Source organism: Herpailurus yagouaroundi, unplaced genomic scaffold (genome assembly GCF_014898765.1).
Source record: "Herpailurus yagouaroundi ecotype Mexico unplaced genomic scaffold, PumYag 205, whole genome shotgun sequence".
Lineage (NCBI taxonomy): Eukaryota > Metazoa > Chordata > Mammalia > Carnivora > Felidae > Herpailurus > Herpailurus yagouaroundi.
In genome coordinates this window covers 10,452,932-10,474,961 of record NW_024412436.1, presented here as the reverse complement: position 1 = coordinate 10,474,961, position 22,030 = coordinate 10,452,932, and the positions used below count along the sequence as shown (strand labels likewise).

Below are 22,030 nucleotides of genomic sequence, written 5' to 3'. Positions count from 1 at the left end.
CTTCTTAGCAGATCATGGACAGGCACTGACCACAAGACTGCCAGTTTGTTTAACGACACTTAATTCAAGAGAAGTTTTTGAGCTAGTGGAAGGGAATACTACTTGGCTAGGTACAAAAAGGCCAGTGGGGAAGGGGAAGGGTTGGGCCGGAGGTGAACAGAAGCGGAACAGGTTCATAGGAAACAGGGAGTCCCAGCACCCTGGCTTCTGCTTGCTCGATGCCTCATGTGCATGCACATGCGCGTGCGTGCACACAGCGGGGGCTATTCCTCTGTGGGTCTCCCCTCCGCACTCTGGGTGGACAGCAGAGGACAAGTCTCCCTTCTCAGCTTGCTTTCATTGCCCAAGAGCAGGGGCTGACACACGGCCTGTGAGGGATGTGGCTGTCCTCTCTGGCAGCGAAGGAACCGGGCCCCAGACTTGGGCCAAGAGCAATCATGTGAGTAGATACACCGGGGCTCACAAGATGGCTGACCATGTCTGCATAGCAGATGGGACCCTTGGTTTTATTATTTTTTTTGAGAGCGTGCAAACGAGCGAGGGGGAGAGGGAGAGGGAGAGAGAGAGAATCCCACACAGGCTTCGCACTGTCAGCGCGGGGCTCGAGCCCACCCGATGTGGGGCTTGAGCTCACCATTAGATCATGACCCGAGCCGAAGTCAGATACTGAACTGACTGAGCCACCCAGGTGCCCCAGGATCCCTGGATTTTAAAATTTTAGCTCCCACCCCCCCCCCCCCCCCCAACACAAACACATAAGAGTTCGTGGTCTGGAGGTCAGAAAGCACTATAAAACGTTTCTTATAAAAGTATTGTTTTTTAATAAATCGATGTATTTCAATGTTGTTAACATGATAGCCCAATGCTATATATCAAGGTAGCAAAAGTGAAATTCCTGGTATTTTTTTATATAAACACTATGAATGACAGTACATTTGCATTCAACTTCACAAGAGATTATCTTCAGGTTCATGAAGATTCTTTAACAGCTGTAACACCTTTCAAACAGCAAAGATGTGTATCGAGTGCGGAGACAATGCGAGTCTAACAACTGAGCTGAGCCCTAAAACCACACTGAAGGGAAAACGGGACACGATGGCAGAATGGCCAGCTTGCCGAACAGAACCCGAAGAAAACACAGCAGGTGTCAAAGGTATGGAGTATTTTGCGAAACCGAACCACAAGAAGACGCGCACGTTAGAGCCCTGAAGCAGTGAATGTGTTTCTACCCGTTTTGTGATGGAGGGAAGCCGCGGAAACAGAGGCCCGAGCTGCCTGTAGTGTTGTCTCCTCGTGCACACGGTGCCATCGATCGGCTAACACCAGAGTTCCCTGCTCTGTGCAAATAAACGCTGGTGAAGGGAGCCTGTGCCAGAGCCGTGGGTCAGAGCAACCCCGGCTGGGCTTCAGGCATCACTGTGGCATCACCGCCTCCTACAAGGCCAGAGGCCACGTTCCAGAGCTGACGCCCCCTTCTCAGGGTGGACAGAACCCCCCCCCGCAACCCACCCAAGGGCGTTGAAAACACCGCTCCTGACCCTCCAACACTCTATTTCTGTCCAACCCACTGTGAGAAACGCGTTTCGCTCGGTGACGATGACAGAGTCTCTGACTCCATCCCGTCACGTGTATCTTCACGACTGGGTCTTTCTGAGCAGAGATCACAATTGCGAGAACACAATTCTTTTCCTCCAAGGGCAGGGAGACGCTGGTTAAATGCTAGTTAATTAAGTCCAGTCTCAACTTTGAACTGCAGCCTGGAACGGACTTAAATGAGATTTTCTACAGTGAAGACATTTCTGTATCTTTCAACCTCGAGTACAATTTAGGCTGCGGGCAATCTCACGCCCAGAACCGTATCTGCTGGCTGCCAGCGTGACAACGGGCCTCAGGCCGCCGTGGATTTCTCTTCTGAGGACCCTTTACGCTATTTCTAACTCCGGATGCTGAGGAGAGGAAGTATGACGACAAGGAAATCACGTGTGCTGAGGCGCTGGGTTCTGGGGACCACAGATGGGGGTTCTGGGCTACGCACCAGGGTCTCACTGACCGCCGCCGCGAGCAGCACACACTTCGCTCGCGTATGCCAAAATGGGTCAGAGAAAACGGTCCTCCACCACGTGTTTTAAAAACACTCCCCAGCAAACCGCATCCAACGCTTTTCACTAACCCGGGTTTCGGCGACAGGACTGTCCTCCCAACAAGGACACCTGCCCGAGTCTCAGTGTCGTGCTCTGAATCTCGTTCTCGGGCCCGGACCAAGCCTACTTCTCACAAAGATCAGATGCTCGTCTCTTCTTGCTGTCACATCTCTTAAACAGGTGCTCTGCACCCCCTGAAGAACTGAGAATACAACCGTAAAGGCTTTCCTCTCCAGAAACAGAACAGTCAAAAGCATAAATTAGGTTAAGTGGCCTCATCTGCCTCAGGTCGCAGCTTATAACCCAAGGTTCCGTTTTCCCCTCGAACAGGGTGTGCTTAGGTTGATACAATGAATCAGAGTCAGCTGATGGAAAAGTTAAAAATGTCCTTTACTGAAAGATATGTATCTTTACAAAGAGAAATAGCAAACAATCCGATCTAGGAGTTTAAATAAAAGGAGGTGACTTTAAAACTAACAATATATATAAAGCTGAAGTCACTGCCTTGGATAATTTATGCGCTCACCCAATATTCTATGTAGGACATTCATTCTTAAGGCAGAAAAATTGAATCTGACATGTAGTGACTTGGCTCTTACATCCAAGGGTCAAACTGGGAGTAGATGTGAGCAGACAGAGTCCTTGCTAACGAGGACTTATCTATCAGTGGTGACAATTTCCTTGTGGGAGGAGGTCACGTAAGAGACACACACTTGGGAGAACAGAAAAAGATGAGTTTTAAGACACACAAACATCCTTCAACGAGAGGTCAATGAGACTAGGTTTTTCTACTCTGAGGTCAAACTACCCCCGGAACGAAGCAACAGAACTCCGACGCGCTCCGTCTGGTACACGAAGTGTCGGGATATCAAATCGTGAACTTTGTGGAGGGCGTTACTTCAGGCTCCAGTTTTCAAGGTCTAGTATAAAAGGCAGCCTGAATAGTTCAAAAGCAGTTGAATGTCAACTCCTGCTGCTACTCCCGCCCCGTCGGCGAAATCGTGTGCAGGGAGGTCAGTCCGTATTAAAATATTGATGAAGCCCCCAACATGTGTGCAAAAATACCCCTCGGTTCCTAGCAAGACGATCTCGAACAAAAACCATCCTAACGGCAGAATCAGAGGCGTCATGGGACGGGCCGGCCCGCCTGGGGGGACAGGTGTCAGGGGTGCAGGCCCCCGCCCGGCAGAGCCTTTCCCGCAGACCCGGGCCCCGAGCCCTCGGGCTGCGGGAGCTCCTTGGCCTCGGCGTCCCGGTGCCCGAACGCGAGCAGAACCACACGCGAACCTAAACGACCCTTCTGGAGCAGGTAGTGGTGGCCAGAGCCCCTCAAGCGCCCTTCGTGTGCCGACTGCGGACGCCGTAGCTCTGGAAATTGTCGCAAGTGGAGGAAGGTGATCCACCGAAGTTCCCGAGACGTGAAGGCTGTCTTCTTTCACGGTGGCAGGAGTCCATGCAAGGTTTGTAAACAGCGATACAAAATACTGTAAACATAACTTAACAGAGCTTGTAGAAAACAGAAGTAAACCCCAATTTACAAGTGGGTAAAAAAAACCGAGGGCGGCTTCGTACAAAGTTCTCCCTCCTGCGCCAAGTGATTCTTTTGATTACAAATATAATCCTGAGCTGAAAAACTGGGATTTGGGGGAGAGCCATCTTTGCATACAAAATACCCAAAGGACGCTTCTTACTCTCTTACTTTTCTCTGGGGACAGTCACCGGTCGGAGACAGTTCTGAGGGTGAGACTTGGGAGACCTTTTATAGCTTGGTGTGGCGCCCGGGTCTGGAGCCCGCCGAGGGGCCGGCCACGGAGGCGGCCGCAGCCGCATCCTCGGCCTCCTCCAGTTCCTCCTGCAGCTCCTGGCTGACGCTGGACTGCAGGGCCGCGGGGGTGAGCCACTCCTTGGGGAGGCAGCTCTGGAGGAAGGGGATGCAGGAGCTGAAGTAGGCCAGACGATTGATCCAGCGAGGAATCTCCTTCCCGCAAAGAATCTACGGAGGAGAGAGGGGGCGGTGTCAGGCGAGCGAGGTGAGGGTCCCCGGTCCGGTGCCGGGGTGGGGGCAGGGGACGGGCAGGCGGGGTGTGGGCTGAGGGTCCCCGGTCCGGTGCCGGGGGACGGGCAGGCGGGGTGCGGGGAAGCACACAGGCCGGGATGACAGGCAGCCGCCACCTCCGGAGGCTTGTCAACTGGCTCACATTCTACACCTACAGCATCAAGCTAATTCTGTTTGGCTCCCTGCAACTGCTTTGAGACTCCATGTCAAGTGCTCCAAACAACACAGCAGGGAAGCCTTGCTGACACAGCCCAGACGGTCAGAGCGGCCGGTCTTGGGTATCCTCCCTGCCGTCAGTTGTCCCCTTTCACAGATTCTTTCCTACTTCCGTCCAGTCTCCGCCACCCCATTTGTCCGGGCCCGCGTTCTACCCTGTTAGTTCTCGTGTTGGTCGAGAAAGAAACGTCTCCACGGATGCAGACCTGGCTTTGCGACTCTGCGGTCAGAACCAGGCTGGAAGGCCAGGCTGAGCTTTCGTCCGCAGATTCCGCTAGGGGTGTGGGGGTGCAGGCGTGGGGCCGGGGGGATTCCCTCCCAGCTGACGGTCTGCGGCGGCTCTCTGCCCACTCCCCATCCCTACCCTGTCCTTAGAGGACTCTGGGCCATAACCCACACCCTCGCCAATCTCAAACAGTAAGAATCCGGTCTTCCACAACTAACTTCACTTTTTTGTTTTTTAAAGTTTATTTATTTTTGAGAGAGAGAGAGAGACAGAGACAGAGAGAGAGAGAGCGAGCACAAGCAGGGGAGGGGCAGAGAGACAGAGACAGAGAGAGAGAATCACAGGCGGGCTCCACAGTTAGCATGGAGCCCGATGCAGGGCTCGAACTCACGAACCACGAGACCATGACTTGAGCCAAAACCAAGAGTACGACACTTAACCGACTGAGCCACCCGGACACCGCGGACCTCACTCTTTATCACACTCCTTCCCGTCTGCAGACAACACGGGGCTTACTGTGTCCCTGCTTCATTGTCCCCTTAGCAGTCCTGCCTCCAGTCGTGTCAAAAATCATGATCCTGACATCATATCTGAATTGATGACCTTGAAAAAAGGTTTCAAAATATCTTATGCTCCCAAATTAGCTAAAATGTAAATAAACTGGTACTTGCAATTAAGCAACCATGTAGCTTTCCTTCCTAAAGGGGTTAGCCTTACAAGACAAGTTACATTTCCTTTAATACGTAGTCTCTGCTTAACAAGTGAGATGGCCTCACTCGAGGGAAGATGGCATGTTTTGACCAAATCCGATCAGCTGGCCCGGCAGCACACAGAGGTAGAGAGTACTTAATACTTGAATATGTCCATGAACTACACCTGGAGGAAAGCCGAGCAATGGACCTTACACAACACCATGCCCGTCCCTCTGCGCTAAGAAACATGGGGGAACGTGTCATGTATTTTATACCCACAGCACGTTCAGGTATCTGCATACCCGAAGGCTGACCACAGAAGAGGCGACGAGGGATATTTAGGTTAACGTACAGCCACCGCTGACTCGTCAACAGCCACTTCCTTCATCCTGCTTCCACTCAGCAGGCACCCTCCCTTCTTCCCACGTCCATGTGCTTCCCGGGAGGCTGACTTCATCCCAACCGGGGTGGGTGGGTGTGTGTGGGTGTGGGTGTGTGTGTGTCTGTGCGCACGCCTGTGCCCTGATCAGGCTAAAACAGAGGACAGCAAACTACAGCCTCCTGATTTCATAGGTGAAGTTGCAGCAGCCGTGCCCGGGAGCTGAGTTCTCCACGGCAGAGTGCCGTCCGTGACCAGTCCTACAGCCTACAAGATCTCCCGCCCGGCCCTCTCAGAAGCGTGCTGGTCCTGTACCAAGCCAGCGTCTGTAAACTTCGAGTCCAGACCCACCAGTGAGTCATTCAGCATCAGACTGTAGAGAGGCGGGGTAATTGTGACACTTGTTTTAACGTGTTACGTGTACATGTGTGTTTAGACCGGGCCATGGTGTAAAACGTATTTCTTACTGTGGGTAGTGGTTTATGTAGCAAAATTACTTTTGCACTTAAGCTTCAGGCAGTGAGTCCCCTGCTAGAGATCTCCCCCAGAGACACGCTGGCAAAATACGAAGAGATGTACGTAAGGGGATATTCATCACAGCACTGTTGGTAACGGCACGAGTGGCCACCCCGGTCTTGTTCCTCATCTTTTCCCCACTGAGTATGATGCGAGCTGTGGGCTTGTCCTGACGTACGTCCCCTCTATACCCACTTCGTTGAGAGTTTTATCAGTGGACGCCGAATACCGTCAAATGCCTTTCTGCAGCTACTGAGACGACCGTATGATTCTTTTTTCTCATTTTCTTCATGTGGTATATCGCACTGATTGCTTCGCGATTGTAGAACCACCCTGCACCCCTGGGATAAATCCCACTCGATCACAGTATACAATCCTTTCGATGTATTGCTGAATTTGGTTTGCTAATGTTGTAGAGGATTTTTCCATCTTTGCTCATCAGGGATACCAGCCTGTGATTTTTTTTTTTTTTTTTTTTTTGTAGCGTCCTGGTCTGGTTTTGGTATCGGGGTGAAGTTGGCCTCGCAGAATTTGTTTGGAAGTGTACTCATCTCCTTCATTTTTGGAAAAGTTTGAGGTTAGGTATTACACCTTTGCGTGTTAGTCACCAGTCAAGCTGTCTGGTCGTGGACTACTGTTTGCTGGATTTAACCTCCCTAGTAACTTGGTCAGATTTTCTACTTACGATACACTCTCGGGAGACTGTACGTTTCTAGGAACGTCTGCTTCTCCTTGGTTGTCCAATCTATGGACAGAATTGTTCGCCATAGTCCCTAACGCTCCTTCGTATTTCTGTGGTGTCGGCTGCGATTTCTCGTTCACTTTTGATTTATTTGAACCCTGTCTCTTTTTTCCTTGGTGAGTTTGGCTGAAGGCTTGTCAACTTTGCTGATCTTTTTCAAAGAACCAGCTCTTAGTTTCACTGATCTTTACCACTGTCTTTTTAGTCTCTATTCATTTCTCCTCTGATCTTGAGTACTTCCGTCCTTCTACTAACTTTGGGCTCTGTTTGTTCTTTTCTAATTCTTTTGGTGGAAGGTTAGGCTGTTTGAGATTTTTCTCATGAAGTCAAGTGGTTTTAAATCTGGGAGGAGGGGAAATTCATGACACTTAAACAAAACAACACAACAAAAACCTCTTGATTGCTTTTGGAGAAGTGAGCTGTGTCAGCGGTCCCCCAGACCAGCTCCTGGTTAGACCATGACTTGCCAAGAAACCCACGGGACTGGGTACACAGCTGCAGTCACAGCTCTCATTTACACAGGGAAATGGACGAAAAGTGCAGAGGAAACCACGCACAAGCTGTCAAAGGGCCTCTCCCCATGGAGTCACACAGGATACACTCAGGTCCCCCCCGCAAGGAGGGGGGACAACACATGTGAAATGTCCACCAGGGAAACTCACTGGACACCCAGCATCCAAGGTTTTGTTTGTGCCTGTTCGTGTAGGCACCTGCTTCTCAGCATGGGCCAAGATTTGGGGTTCCCTGGAATGGGAGCAGGCGTCTTGCAGAAATCACGCTATGCACACAAGGTCAGGCCTGGTGAGCTGCCCTTCCATCTTGCGACTGTTGGCGGCCCTTCCGAAAGTCAAGTTCTCAGATGCCACCCAAGGCCTCAGTCTTTTATAGGGACAGCAGCCTCTGACCTGTTTTAACTCTTTTTCTACACCGCCCCCCCCAACTTAGCCAAGCTGTTGCAGCAAATATTACCAAAGGACCCTACACAGCAGGGTGAGGCCAACCTGGAGTTTTGATTTCAGTCACACCTTTTAGGGCTCCTGGACCTAGCCAGTTAGAGCAAACCCCACGAAAGCAAACCCGTAAAGGCTGACTTTAGAAAGCCGAGTGGCTTCCACCTGAGTTTTGGTGGGAACCCTCTTCACCAGGCCCGAGGTGGGGTCACGAGAGGGCACCCACACAAGAACGAATCCCAGAGGGCACACGTGACACCCCCAGAACGGGAGGTTTACAGTGTGAGGCCCCCAAGCAGGGCACGCATGGGTCAGGCAGCACCGGTTGCAAGGCCCCCAGCGTGCTTCCTCACTGGCAGTGAACACCGTGGGACTCGCTCAAGGATGAGGATTTTTGTCCCCCCAAAGCCGGTAGGCTGAAATCCTAACCTCGAACTTGACCGCTGGTGGAAGTGGGGAGCCTGGGAGGTGGGCGGGTCATGAGGGCCCAGGCCTCACAAATAGGATTGGTGCCCTTACCAGGGATCTGAGAGCCCCTCACTCCTCCCGCAACCTGAGGCCAAGGCAAGAAGCGGCCTAGGACCTCACTAGAAGGCTGCATCTGCCAGCGCCTGGATCCTGGACATGAGAAAGAACGGTCTGTTGTCTCTTAGCCACCGGGCCCGTGCTGCCCTGTTACCGCTGCCCAAACGCACTGACAGGGCTTCCGATCTGGCCTGAAAGATCAGTCGAATCTTGGAGGGTCTGCCCACAGACAGACCCAAACAGTTCTGTCCGTCCTCGAGACCAGGTTATCGGCCTCCACTCTGTGCGACAGGTGCGGGAACAGCCTCTCTGCTGTGTCAGCACTGTCGCTGGCTCGCAGGTGAGCAGCCTGGCGGATCCAAGGTGCTCGCAGCAGCTCAGAAAGGCAAGACGCAACCGCTGGTCTTTAGGACGAGGGGAGGAGCAGCATCGAGAAACAGGTCATGAAGGCCGCCTCCCTGCCCGCACGCCTCCCCGGGTGCCAGGATTTTGGTTTTCGCGGTCACGGAATCAGTGTGCGCCGTTTGGCAATCCTGACTTTACGCTTTAAAAATTATCCTTTACTCTCATCTGGACTTTTTTTTTTTTTTGGTCTGGAAAGGACATATACGAGAACAGAAGCTGTCACTGGAAAATATTTTTATGTGACAAACTAGATGGACACATCGTTATCAGGCACTGGTCAGGATGAAATCCTGAGTTTGCAGAATATTTCACAACGGGTTTACAGGTCACCCCTCCTTCCCCCTGACCATTTAGCCTGTGAAGGGCCTAGGGAGGAACACCCCAATTCCATGGCTGCTGCATTTGGTGATGGCTCTGCCTCACTAAGGAGCACGGGGGGAGTGGGGGAAGGCGGTCTGGATGCCCCCCTGCTGCCACCACTGCAGCAGCCGAGGGGCCCCGCTCTCCCCCACTTGCGGGTTTTGGCAAGAATCCCTGGTTAGCGACACGGGGCCGAGCGGCTGGGCGCAGGGGGCCCCGCTGGGGAACAAGCCCCTCCCGGGGCACACCTGCATGCCACCTGGACAGAGCGGTCAACGTCCACGACACTTTTGTGGCGGAGGGCTCCGCGGACCGGGGTCCAGACCCGCAAGGGTCCCCAAGGAGGAGGCCGGTTCCTGGGCCCGCACCTGCTTTCAGTCTGGCCCGGCGTGGAGCAGACAAGGGCGGGTTTCGGCCGACAGTCCGGTGCAGGCAATCGGGATCGTGATTTCAGGATTTCGAGAAAAGGCCAGGACAGTAATGAGTGAGTGAACACGGTGCACAGCTAGGGAGCCACGTTTCTAAGGTTAAGCAACTGAGGTTTTCCTAGGCCCCTTTCAAGACCAGCTGACAAATAAACACGTCCGGCCGGAAAATCCTCACCTCCCGCCTCAGATAACTGACAGTATAAGGGCTAATCAGTATCTAGAAACCTCGTTTTAAAACCCCGAAGTTCATCTGGAAATTGTCTCTCTGTATGTCGTCTGCCTTTAGAGGCTGCGAGAGGCAAAAACCCTATAAAAAATCCCAGTTGTGGAGACAGGCGTTCGTTTAATAATTGAGACTTAATGGGGCGCCTGGGTGGCTCAGTCGGTTGAGCGTCCGACTTCGGCTCAGGTCACGATCTCGCGGTCCGTGAGTTCGAGCCCCGCGTCGGGCTCTGGGCTGACGGCTCAGAGCCTGGAGCCTGCTTCCCATTCTGTGTCTCCCTCTCTCTCTGCCCCTCCCCCGTTCATGCTCTGTCTCTCTCTGTCTCAAAAATAAATAAATGTTAAAAAAAAAAATTAAAAAAAAAAATAATTGAGACTCAAATCCACCCACTCTGCGGCTGCAAGAAGTGAGAGAGCTGTGTCCACTAACACGTTTTCTCCCAGTATTCCCGAGACGGTCCCTGCATCCCCTATACAATTATAAGCACGAATCGTTTTACATCAACTCCTATCGTATAATCACAAAATACAAAGCCATTAAAAAATTCCCCTTTTCTTTCCTGACTGGGACTTTCTTCAAACCCCCAGCAGTGAATTTAGCCAAGACAGTTTGTTGTTCCAGCTGTCGGGGGAGGGCCGAGCTGGGAGGGGGTGGGGGCTCAGTAGCAGGGCCCCCCTGTCCCCCTTCTGACCTTGCTCCGGCCCCAGGAACGATTTCATCATGCCCCCATCCACTCGGAGGAGGCAGCAACCAATGGTCAGCATTTCGGGCTCACCCACAACTCCACTTGGGGAATTGGGGGGCTTCCCTTTTCTCTTCCTGCCCGGAGAGGGAACGAAGCTCAGGCATCACCCGGGCTACACGTCCCTGCCTCACGTCAGCGGCCTGGCTAAAACGGCCAGGTGTCCTGGGGCTGCATCTGTCATTCCCAGTTCCACAGGCCACTTCCCCACCCGCAACGGACGGCAGCTGCCCCGTCTGCACACCGAGGACACGGGACTTGGTGCCATCCGGGATCTGTGCCGATTCTCCCATTCGATGGATCCCTGGACGCGTCTCCGGCAGACGGGGTCAAGGAGGCCTGAACCTTCTCTCGTTCCTGGGGAGCAACCGGGTCGCCTCTGTGGAACTGGCGTATGCACGAGCCTGGGGGTGCTTCTGTGACTCCCATGTCGGCACAATCACTAGCGAGAAGATTCTGACTCAGCCGGCCGTGCAGGGGTGGAAGCGACGTGAATCTTGAGTCCTACCTGCTGCAGGTCCCAGGGACCCATTCCAGGCCGCACGCAAGCCCGGCCTGTCCAGAGCCACGCGGGAAGGGATGAGGACCACCGGGATGGCAGCTCGTTCTGTCCCTCATACCCTCCGGTTTCTGCAGGATGGGACACTGCCCTGCCACCAGCCGCCACACGTCAACAAGCGGAGAAGCTGTCTCAGGGCTAGCGGATTCTCCAGCCCTTATCTCACAGTCTCATGTCTTCCCTTTGGTTTCTGTTTTCAGGTCCTGCAATCTCAGGTCTCCTGGCTTGGGAGTCCAGAACAGGGAAGGCAAGTAAGTGCCTGTGGGGTGTTCTGTTGGCAGAACGAAATTTCAAGACCGCAGAGATGGACGGCTTGTTAATAATTTTAAGCGCCAGGGAGAAAAATCATACTGGCGACTAATATAGAAAAAGAAGAATCTTGTGGCTAAGTAGCAGAAGTGGTTCAGGCTTTAATTTCTTTCTTTTTTTTTAAATTTTTTTAGCAGTGGAGACTTTTTTTTTTTTGAAGTTTATTTTGAGAGGGAGTGAGAGAGAGCAAGGGCACATGTGAAGGGGGGTGGGGTGGGGGGGAGAAAGGGCAGAGAGAGAATCCCAAGCAGGCTCCATCCACACCGTCAATGCAGAGCCCAATGCGGAGCTCAACTCAGGGCTCGAACTCACCAAACGTGAGACCGTGACCTGAGCTGAGATCAAGAGTTGGACGCTTGGGCCGCCTGGGTGGCCCAGTCGTTTGAGTGTCCGACTTCGGCTCAGGTCATGATCTCAACGTTCCCGAGTTCGAGCCCAACGCTGGGCTCTGTGCTGACAGCTCGGAGCCTGGAGCCTGCTTCAGACTCTGTGTCTCCCTCTCTGTCTCTGCTCCTTCCCCACTCATGCTGTCTCTCTCTCTCAAAAATAAATAAACTTTAAAAAAAAAAAAAAAAAAAAGAGTTGGATGCTTAACCAACTGAGCCACCCCAGTGCCCCAGCATTAATTTCTTTAAAGAGGAAGTTCAGGTTGGAAGGGAACGGATTAGGATAAGAAGGGACAATTATCAGCGCTCACCCTCCCCACGGCGAAGTCGTGAATGGGGTCACAGTTTAACTCGGTGCCCACTCGGAAGCCACCGACCTCAGAAAGGCCACTCAGATGAGGCAAAGAACCAGAACGCCACACTTTACACAACACGAAGACTCGGGAGGACAAGGAGGAAACGAGCAAAGGAAAGAGCAGTGCAGTGGGCACACCAGCGGAGGTTCTGTGCCTGAAGGAGGCAGGGTGACAGCGGAGGGCATGTGCCTGAAGGACCGCAGGGTGACACTTGCCTCCGACAGCGCCGAGGAGAAGTGGTTGCAGTTCTTGTGCATCAGGTGGTAGGCGTTGCCCTTGTACTCCTTGCCCAGCTCCTCCACAATCTTCTCTATGTCGTCCTCCAGGAAGTCCGTGCTCCCTAAAACTACAGCTTCTCTTAAAGAACAAAAAGGAAAAGAAAGAAAGAGAAACCACGGCTGTGTAAGTTTCAGGTATGGAGAAAGAGCGTGTTTCAAGACTCGCTCATTTCCAGGGATATTCTGACTGGTTAACGGAGCGGAGTTAATGCACTACGACTAGAAGGTAAATGAGATACTTTTACATTTTGTGTTACTTGAGCTTTTGCATTTCTACCATAATCTCAAGTCCGTTACTTCTAAATCATACCAATGCAAACTCGGGTCATTTTCTTTAGGAAGCAGTGCGTCATATACTGAAAACGCACGGTCCCGTTATTTTTACAAGCACCGTGGAAGCAGCCAGGTTACTGCAGACCCAAATCATGCTGCAAATATTCCTGCTCAATAATACTGGCCAGTGAAGAGCTGGCCATAATCTCATTCAGAAATAGTCTTTTACGTTATTGGCTTCTGTGCCACGGGGACACAAACTACCAAACAACTACATTTTTTTTTTTTTTACAGCATTATAAAAACCAACCAACCATCCCCCAAATTAAAAACCAAACACCCTCCACCCAACCCCCACCCTGGAAATGCGACAGACATGATATCCAACAGAAAGCAGAAGTTAAGTCAGATACAAATTAGGCATCCAAGAAAACTACAAATACCTAGAAAACCCTTTCATCTAGCAGTCCTGCCAAAAGGGACACCTGAGGAACAGACTCAGGACGGCACTAGAGCAAATCAGTGACAGGCTGGGAGAACCATGAACTTGGTAGTGATCGACATGGGTAGTAGCCCTACCCTGAATTTCAATGTTAACAACCTCATTTCGCTATTTTCCACTTGGCAAGTTAATTATTATAGGCCCAGAAGGTTCTTTAGAGCTCCTTGAAACTAAGATTCTAAGTATCTCTTCACACACAAACCTTAACTAAGAAATGGAAATTTGGATCATTAAGCATTCAAATTCTCAGTAAGGTCCAGAGTATTTTGGTTTCTCGATAGGCGTACTGCATGCACCTTAACAATAGCTTCTCAGCTAATCAACTGTTCGGGTATTTCAAATGTATCAACAGTATCCCTTTCATTGGGAAAAATGAAAAGATTACAAAAAAAAAAAAAAATCCTACCATTTTTTTTCTCTTCATGCATTTTATGAAAAAAATTTTAATTTGTTTTGAGTACAGTTGACACGCGTTACGTTAGTTTCAGATGTACAACACAGCGATTCTACATCTTTGTATGCTGTGCTTGCACTCGCCAGGAGAGTAAAGAGGTTTCTAATAGTGTCAGGTGGGTCACAGCGACCCTTTCTTCCATCTCTCTGCACGGGAGTCTGAGGGGGAAGCTATCACTCACATACACACGTTTTCTAAGGCAGAATCCAAGTTACATACTAAAGTAAGAACATTTCTAAAGTACACAAAATAACTCACGTGGGTCCTGAAAAAAAAGCAAAAGACTAGATTATTTCAGGCACTTCATCTGGCCGATTCTCATCTTTACACAAACTCCGATAGGTTCGACTTTAAAATAAATGTCAGCAACTAAAACAGCGTTAAAGAAACATTTTAACTTCCTAGATTTTAGTCTACAGAGTGACTTCCATAGGCCTGAAAACAAGCTTTGGCACCTAAGACAGTGTAATAAAAATTATCCTCCCTACTTACTTAAATTTAAATGTTTCTCCTAGTTCAGAAGCATTTCCTGGGGAAATTTCAAATATTCCAGAAAAGGGGTAAGGATGGCCACCATAAGCAAATTCTGAAAAGAGAAAACTCATGATTTTTAGTATTTATCACACAAAACTTAACCAGAATGCTGAATTAGCTTTAATAAATGATGAGGATAATAACGACACCATCTAAATATTTTCCAGTTTATCAATGCTTTCACAAATATCTCAGTCTCGTTTAGCTGTTACGTGTAACAACAGTCGATACAAAAGGCCTGATTCTGATAACGAAAGACACTCAAAGGTGACCCTGACTCGTCCCCTCTTGTTGGCAGGAGGAGGGTGACTATGGCAGGTGACCATGGTCTCTCTGCCCATGTGTCGTGCCAAAAGACATGGGCGGTCAGTTCTGCACTTTGCCACTTTCCAAATTGAAGGCATCAAATTTCAAACTCAACCCTTTACTGGAGAAACTGACTAACAGTAATGAGCTTTCATGGCTCATGGGTTGAAGGCTCTTGGTTTATCTGTGAATAATGAAACATTACCAAACCTGGAAAACTGAATTCAATCCCCCTCATTCAAGAAAACAAGCAAGCTGCCAAGTAAACGTATACACCTCTCCACACACACTCTCGCGGAAGATCTTTCAGCTCTGCGGGAACTACTTGTACTGAAGGATCATGGGATATAAACTCTCATCCAGAACAGAAGCGGAGAAGGAAGGAATTCAAATTTCTGGTAGGAGATATTTAGATATTTAAGTGGCAAATCTTAGTGGACTTACTTAAAAAATTACAAACAAATGTTTAAATTAATCTCATCTCTTAAAATTTATTAAATCTAATCGTGAAAGGTCTTAGAACAAAGCATGGGTGAGAACAAGGCACATACCAAGTTTACTTTTGATTCAGACCTTCCAGAGAAAAAGCCAAGGTCTGGATAAGAAAGTGTTTGGCATTCAGTTCTGAAATACACATTAAAACTTATCTGAACGATAGGACTTTATAATAAACCTTGTCGATCATCAGGTTGGATATGTTATGTTTAGATTTTTAACTTCCTCAAGTCCATTAAGGAAAGTCACAGAGCCATTTATTCATCTGTTCAAGAAGCGTCATTTACTTTCAGGAAGACATCTGACCTTAGCTTTGCTAAACTTATACGAACATGTTTTGAACCATGTTTCTGAAGACTCCTGAATCATTTGGTGGAGGGGCGCAATGATTAGACAGGTAACAGAATAATGACTGGCACGTAAGAACACCTGGGTTCAAGTCCTAGTTCTAAGAACTATTAGCAGCTGATCTGATCTGACTTCCAGCTGATCTGAGCTTTGGTTTCTTCGCTTGGAAAATGGAGAAAGCGCCACAGGCCCACACGTCCTTCTCTACTTCACAGCAACGGGATCAAGCGGTTCACAACTTGGTAGCACTTAGAAAACTATAACACCAGAGATTCAGTTAAAGGGGAAACACGCAACTCTGGCAAAAGCCAAGTCAAACAAGGGCGCAAACCCACAGATGACGAGGCCACCCGCAGCAACACATAGTGACTGCTGACTCTTTGGCCAAGAGCCTCCTTGCTTTCGGGGATTAATTATCTGGGAGACAGACAGACAGTGCAGGCTTCCAACTCACACGGAGCTTAAATGGCACATCTTTAGAGCGAACGTGTGATACGCTACGCTGCACCCAGAAGCGGCTGGTGGGGAATGTAAGAAAGGGACAGGAGAAGCACCACACCGACCCAGGTAGGTCATGGAGCCTCTTCCTTGCACCAGCTACAGCAGGGATGCGGTCTTCACAGGGAACTCCGGGTGGACTGCAACGCATATTCCCAGAGGGCCCGCACAAAGGCCGCCTGACTGAAGCACGTGACGGACATTTCTGCTACGGGGTGAGTTTAGGATTCAAAATAACGTATTTTTACAACCCCGACGAAACTGGAAATGTGGTCCGTCTTATGCAGATCATTACTGCTTACAGCTTGACCTGGAGGAAATTATCCTGCACCAGCAGCGGGAATTAGAACAAAGGAAAAAGCTGTTAAAAACAAAGCTGCTTGGTTTGAGTGGCTCCTGTCATATTTATCATAATTAAGGGCAACGAAGAATAAAAGGGCTTGGGCTAATGACAAAGGCCATCATTCTTGAGCAAAAAGCTAGATGGAACCAGGGGCAGGATTTGCTCAGTGATATTTTCCAACCTTATAACTACACACTTGCAAGTCTCCAAAAACAAAATTTAATACTGAAATTCCCTCAGGAAATTGGTATTTCAAGAATGACACTCTAGCACCAATACTCTTCCAACCAGAATGACGGTTTTTCAAAGCACAAGGCTTCTTAGGAACTCCAGTATTTGTCAGAGCAAAACTGTGGCGGTGAAATAATCCAAGAAGCAACTGCTTTTTAAGCCGCTGTATTTGGGAGAAAAGATAACTCAACGAACGTTATGTTCATGAACTTGAGTACTTTCTCCTCAAATGCATTCAACTTTGGGCATTTTCCCAGACTGCAGTACAAAATGTGGGGAGATTTTCTTCTACTTTCTGCAGTAACGTATGGAAGCAGTTGCAAAAAAAGAGGAGACCTATAGTGATGATTTTGCGAGCGCTTTAGGAGAAAACAGTCTTCGGAAAGCCTGTTCACACGGTGGGTACACGTACCTCTGCCGTATACTTCAATTCCTGAATGAAAAACTCCAATTCCGATGGACGAGGTGTATTCATTCATCCAGTACTAGGAAAAAAAGGAGAGATTCAGAATATCTGTTCGTTTAAAACACAGCGCCACACGATAGCAATTATGACCCCTAAGTGCTTCAAGGAACATCTAGGTCTTTCTAAGTCCATTTCTCAGTATTTTTCCTTCTGGCCTCCAAATGCCGTGATAAAGGATTGGTCCATCTCTACGCCTCTGCTCGTACTATGAATGCCTCCATTTGCAAAGGCTTAGAGCATAAACCATAAGACCTAAACCTGGTCAGGTTGGGGGGAAAAACGGATATAAAAGCGCTCCTGTGACTTAAAAAAAAAAAGAAATCACATATAATTTATGCTTTCACATCTATTTTTCTTCTAGCTTCAGCTTTTCCTTCCATTCTCTGGTGAGCTCCCTGAAGACCGGGAGATGTCTTACTAGTTTTCAAAAACACTTGAAAAACACCCATATGGCATTTCTGTCCTGGCTCAGTCCGAAGCTGGGTAATGATAATACAGGAACAAATAAGAAGAGGCACAAAGGCTCCCACAACCTTCTTACCGTCGGCAGGAAGAAAACATTCCCAGAAAAGGTAGTATCTGAACTGGGTTTTTAGGAACCAATGAAATTTCCTCGGATAGAAAGTGGGGGGGGTGGGGGGTGGGATGGGGCATAGGGGGATGGGGAGAGATGTCTGGAAGAGTGAAGGGAGTGCACCAGCATCGTGATGTGAATGCTGGGGGTGACCGCGGAGAAGCACAAGGACTAGAAAGGGTCTACCTAGAAGAATCGATGAGTCAAGAGTTCATTAAACAAACACTTAGGCAGCACTTAACAGTGTTACAAACCCATTAGATTTCTTCCAGGTTTAGAGGATAATTTGTCTTTAATTTTTCTGGGTTTATTCAAGTTCTACCCTTGGTTCCAGACCCCTAACCAGTTTCTCCCAGACCCAGGGGAGTGCACATTCACATACATTGCCGCAGGAAGCATAAATGGGCAAAATCGATTTATTTTGTCCTAAAATGTACCCGGAAGAAAAACGAAGCAGTAATAAGCAAGGGATATTTGAAAAAGAATAAGGAACTTTCTTATCTAGATATTGATACATACATTCATTAAACTGCTTTAGAACAAGATCCTTGCGTACATGAGAATCTGGTGTATGATAAAGTTGGTGTTTATGATTAACGATAAAGGATGAAGTATTAAAAATGTGTTGACAAAATACATTATGCATAAAGATACACTTCATGTACCTAAGAATTCCAGTGTGCCTAAAAATAACCATAGAGAAGAAAATAAAATAGATTGAAAAAAATCTTAACTGAGAAAAGATGACCTAGATAAAAGCAAAACCTTAGAACTTACACCGGAAAACCACAGACGTTTGACAAACATTTCCAACTTTTTATTGGGTAAAACCGCATGAATGACATCAAAAGATAAACCACACACAGGGGCGCAAATTCGTAACACTCCACAGCAAAGGTTAGAATGGGCTGCGTCTTCCTCTCTGAAAGATTCTCTTTGGCTCCTGAGTTTTGACAGCAAGTCAGGAACGTCGTCATCTGAATCAGCTTGATTTTGGATACAGCAGTGAGGGTACATATAGGAAGGGATTTCTCAAGACTTTATCAAATCTACGTAATTCCAGAGTTTAGGTAGCAGAAATTCAGACCACAAAGGATACAGTGTACGAAAGCTCCATTAAAAAAATAACCCCCATGGACAAGTGAGAAATCACAGTAGAAATCAGTGGCTAACAAACATGAATGAACATTCTCACTAGAAAACAAAAAAATATTGATGAAAACAGTAAGCTACCATTCTTTTCTTAACCCATCAGATTGGCAAATATAAAAAATATTGCTAAATATTGCCGGTGTTGGTAAGGGTGTGAGGAAGCTACTGCAGAAGTGTGAATCAATGACAGTTAATTAACCATTCTACCTCTTGGAAATCTATTCTATAGAAATACTTGAACATATGCAGAGACATACTCCAGGATATTCACTGCAGCTGTCTAGAATACTGAAAACCTAGAAACAACATAAATATCAGTTACGGTAAATCCGTAGTATAAATTATCATACAGCTCCTAAGAGTGAGGTAACTCAGTACAAAGAGACATAAAAAGACACATAAAGTAAAACACCAAGTCACGATATGTTATCTGTAGCATGGTCACATTATTTGCAAAATAAATAAATACGCCCTTCGTGCATGTTTACATGCTAAATATGGAAAAAATACAACAAAACTGCCATCAACTACAGCAAAAGAAAGTTTGAAGGATACAGTTCAATCTCTGTTCACAGTTTGGGAAAGGGGCGCAGCTACAGCAGGGGCGGGGGTGCAGTATAAAGGGATACTTTCATTTTTACCTAAACATTTGAAGACAGTTATTGAGGTGTCATTGACAATGTTACATGAGTTTCAGCTGTGTAACACAGCGATTTGATATTTACACACACTGTGACATGGTCCCCCTAGTAAGTCTGGTTCCCCTCTTTCACCTTACAATGTTATTGACGTACAATACATCCCAGTGAGCTATTTATTTTATAACTTGAAGTATGCACTCCTTACTCCTCTTCACCCATTTTGCCCTCCCTCTCCCAAAGACCCTCCCCTCTGGCAACCACCACCCTGTTCTCCATAAGTCTGGGTTGTTGTTCGGTTTTGTAGATTTCACACGTAAGTGAAAGCTGGCAGTATTTGTCTCTCTCCGTCTGCGTCTGCGTTATTTCACTTCTAATACACTCAAGGTTCATCCGTGCTGCAAATATTAAGACTTCATTCTTTTTTATGGCTGAGTAATATTTACATGCTATACTACTCATATGGCTGAGTTCTCAATCAGTCAATCAAACCACATTTGCTTTAGCTGTTCATTCACAGATGGACAACTAGGTTGCTTCCATCATCTTGGTTACCATAAATAAATCTGCAATGAACACAGGAATGCACGGTATCTTTTTGGATTAGTGTTTTCATTTTCTTTGGATAGATACCCAGAGTACTGGAATTGCTGGCTTATAAAGTTGCTCATGTTTTAATTTATTGAGGAGTCTCCATACTATTTCCCATGGTGGCGGCACTAATTTACAATCCTACCGATAATGCAGGAGGGCTCCCTTTTCTCCATATTCTGTTATTTCTTGTCAGAAGAAATACCTTGTCAGGTAACAGCCATTCTGACAGGTGTAAGGTGAGATTTCATTGCAGTTTTGATTTGTGTTTCCGTGATGATTGGTGATGTTGAACATCTTTTCATGTACCTGTACGTCTTTGGGGAAACATCTATTCAAATCATCTCCCCATTTTTTTATCAGACTGTTTTTTGCTACTGGGTTGTGTCAGTTCTTTACATGTATTTCGCCCACTCAGCGGGTTGCCTTTTCATGTTGCTGATCATTTCCTTTACTGCACAGAAGCTTTTTAGTTTGATGTAGTTCCATTTGTTTATTTTTGCTTTTGTTGCCCTTGCCTTTGGAGTCAGATCCAAAAAAAACATTGCTAAGACCAGTATCAAAGAGCTTATCACTGCCTATGTCTTCTAGGAGCTTCATAATTTTAGGTTTTACATTCAAGCCTTTAATCCATTTTGAACTGATTTTGTATATGGTGTAAAACAGGGCACAGCTTCATCCTTCTGCACGGAGCTGTCTGGTTTTCCCAGCACCATTTATTAAAGACACTGCCCTTTCCCTATACTCTATTCTTGCCTCCCTTGTGGTAAATCAACTGACCAAAAAAAATGCACGGGTTTATTTCCATGCTCTCTACTCCTTTCTACTGATGTATCTGTCTGTTTTTATGCCAATATCATACTGTTTTGATTACTAGAGCTTTGTAGTATTTGAAATCAGGGAGTGTGATAGCCCCAGCTTTGTTCTTCTTTGTCAAAATTGGTTACTCAGGTCTAAAATCTGTTTAGAATTATTTCTAGTTCTGCGGACAATGCCACTGGAATTTTAACAGGGACTGCACTGAATCTGTAGATGGCTTTGGATAGCATGGACATCTTAACACTATTAATTTTTTCAGTCCTTGAGGACGAAATATCTTTGCTTTTTACTTGTCTCCAATTTTTTTCATGAATGTATTATAGTTTTCAGTATATAGGTCTTTCACCTCTTTGACTAAATTTATTCCTAGGTATTTTACTCTTTTTGATTCAACTGTAAATGGGACGTTTTCTTGATTTTTTCTTCTGACAAGTCTGTTACCAGTATACAGAAACACAACTGATTTTTACATATTAATTTTGTATCCCGCAACCTGAGTTTTTTATTAGTCCTAGCAATTTCTATATATGGTATCACGTCATCCGTAATAGTGGCCGTTTTACTTCTTTCTTTCCAATTTGTATGCCTTTTATTTATTTTTCTTGCCTAATTCCAGTTATATGCTGAATAAAAGTGGGGAGAGTGGGCATCCTTGTTTTCTTCCTGATTTTGGAGAAAAAGGAGGAGGTTGTTGAACAATGTTTACCGGGTCTCAAAGTATCGTACCCCACATTTCTCTAAATTATAAGAAAAAGAAAGACACCTTTGACAATATGAAAAAAAAATACGGTGAATATCTCATGTGGGTGATTGAACAGAATCACCAACAGCTGGACGCACCGATGTTACGCGCCTCCTGATGTGATAAAATAGAAAGGCCACAACATTTTCTTTGCTGGTTTTGTCAAGATATGTTTAACATATTGTATGCTTCCATAAGGAAAAAATCAGTAAGCCTGGACTACGGGATATTCTATAAGTAACCTGGTCTTTTCAAAAATAGTGACATACAAGGCAAAAGAAGAGTGGTTATTACTCTTTAAAGAAGATGAAAAAGATATGACAACTAAATGCAACGAAGGAACCCTGACTGCATCTTACATTAAACCCCCGTCTTCTTCCCCAAGACTTTATTAGGGGAAATAATAACGAATGGGAAAATTCTTGGGTGTCATAACAGTACTGTGGTTAGGTAGAGAGAATGCCCTGTTAGGTAGGAAATGCATGTTCAAGTATTTTGAGATGAGATGTTATCATGTTTGTGACTTAACTCTGTGCGGGTGTGAATGCGGGTATGTGTATGTGTAAGAGAGGGTA

General features: G+C 47.2%; 1 protein-coding gene across 4 annotated transcripts in view; it reads right to left on the bottom strand.

Annotated features, from left to right (window-relative positions):
• Nucleotides 1-801: 801 nt before the first annotated feature.
• Nucleotides 802-22,030, bottom strand: part of DESI2 (desumoylating isopeptidase 2) — a 47,186-nt gene continuing 25,957 nt past the window's right edge. For 3 of the 4 annotated variants that reach the window (XM_040451861.1, XM_040451863.1, XM_040451862.1), the window contains exons 2-5: nucleotides 16,886-16,958; nucleotides 14,211-14,304; nucleotides 12,427-12,568; nucleotides 802-4,134 (exon numbers count right to left, since the gene is read on the bottom strand). In XM_040451861.1, coding sequence (XP_040307795.1) covers nucleotides 3,901-4,134; nucleotides 12,427-12,568; nucleotides 14,211-14,304; nucleotides 16,886-16,958 — 543 coding nt within the window. In that variant the 3' untranslated portion in view covers nucleotides 802-3,900. The remainder of the gene's footprint in view (nucleotides 4,135-12,426; nucleotides 12,569-14,210; nucleotides 14,305-16,885; nucleotides 16,959-22,030) is intronic. The other variant, XM_040451865.1, reaches the window with a different exon arrangement.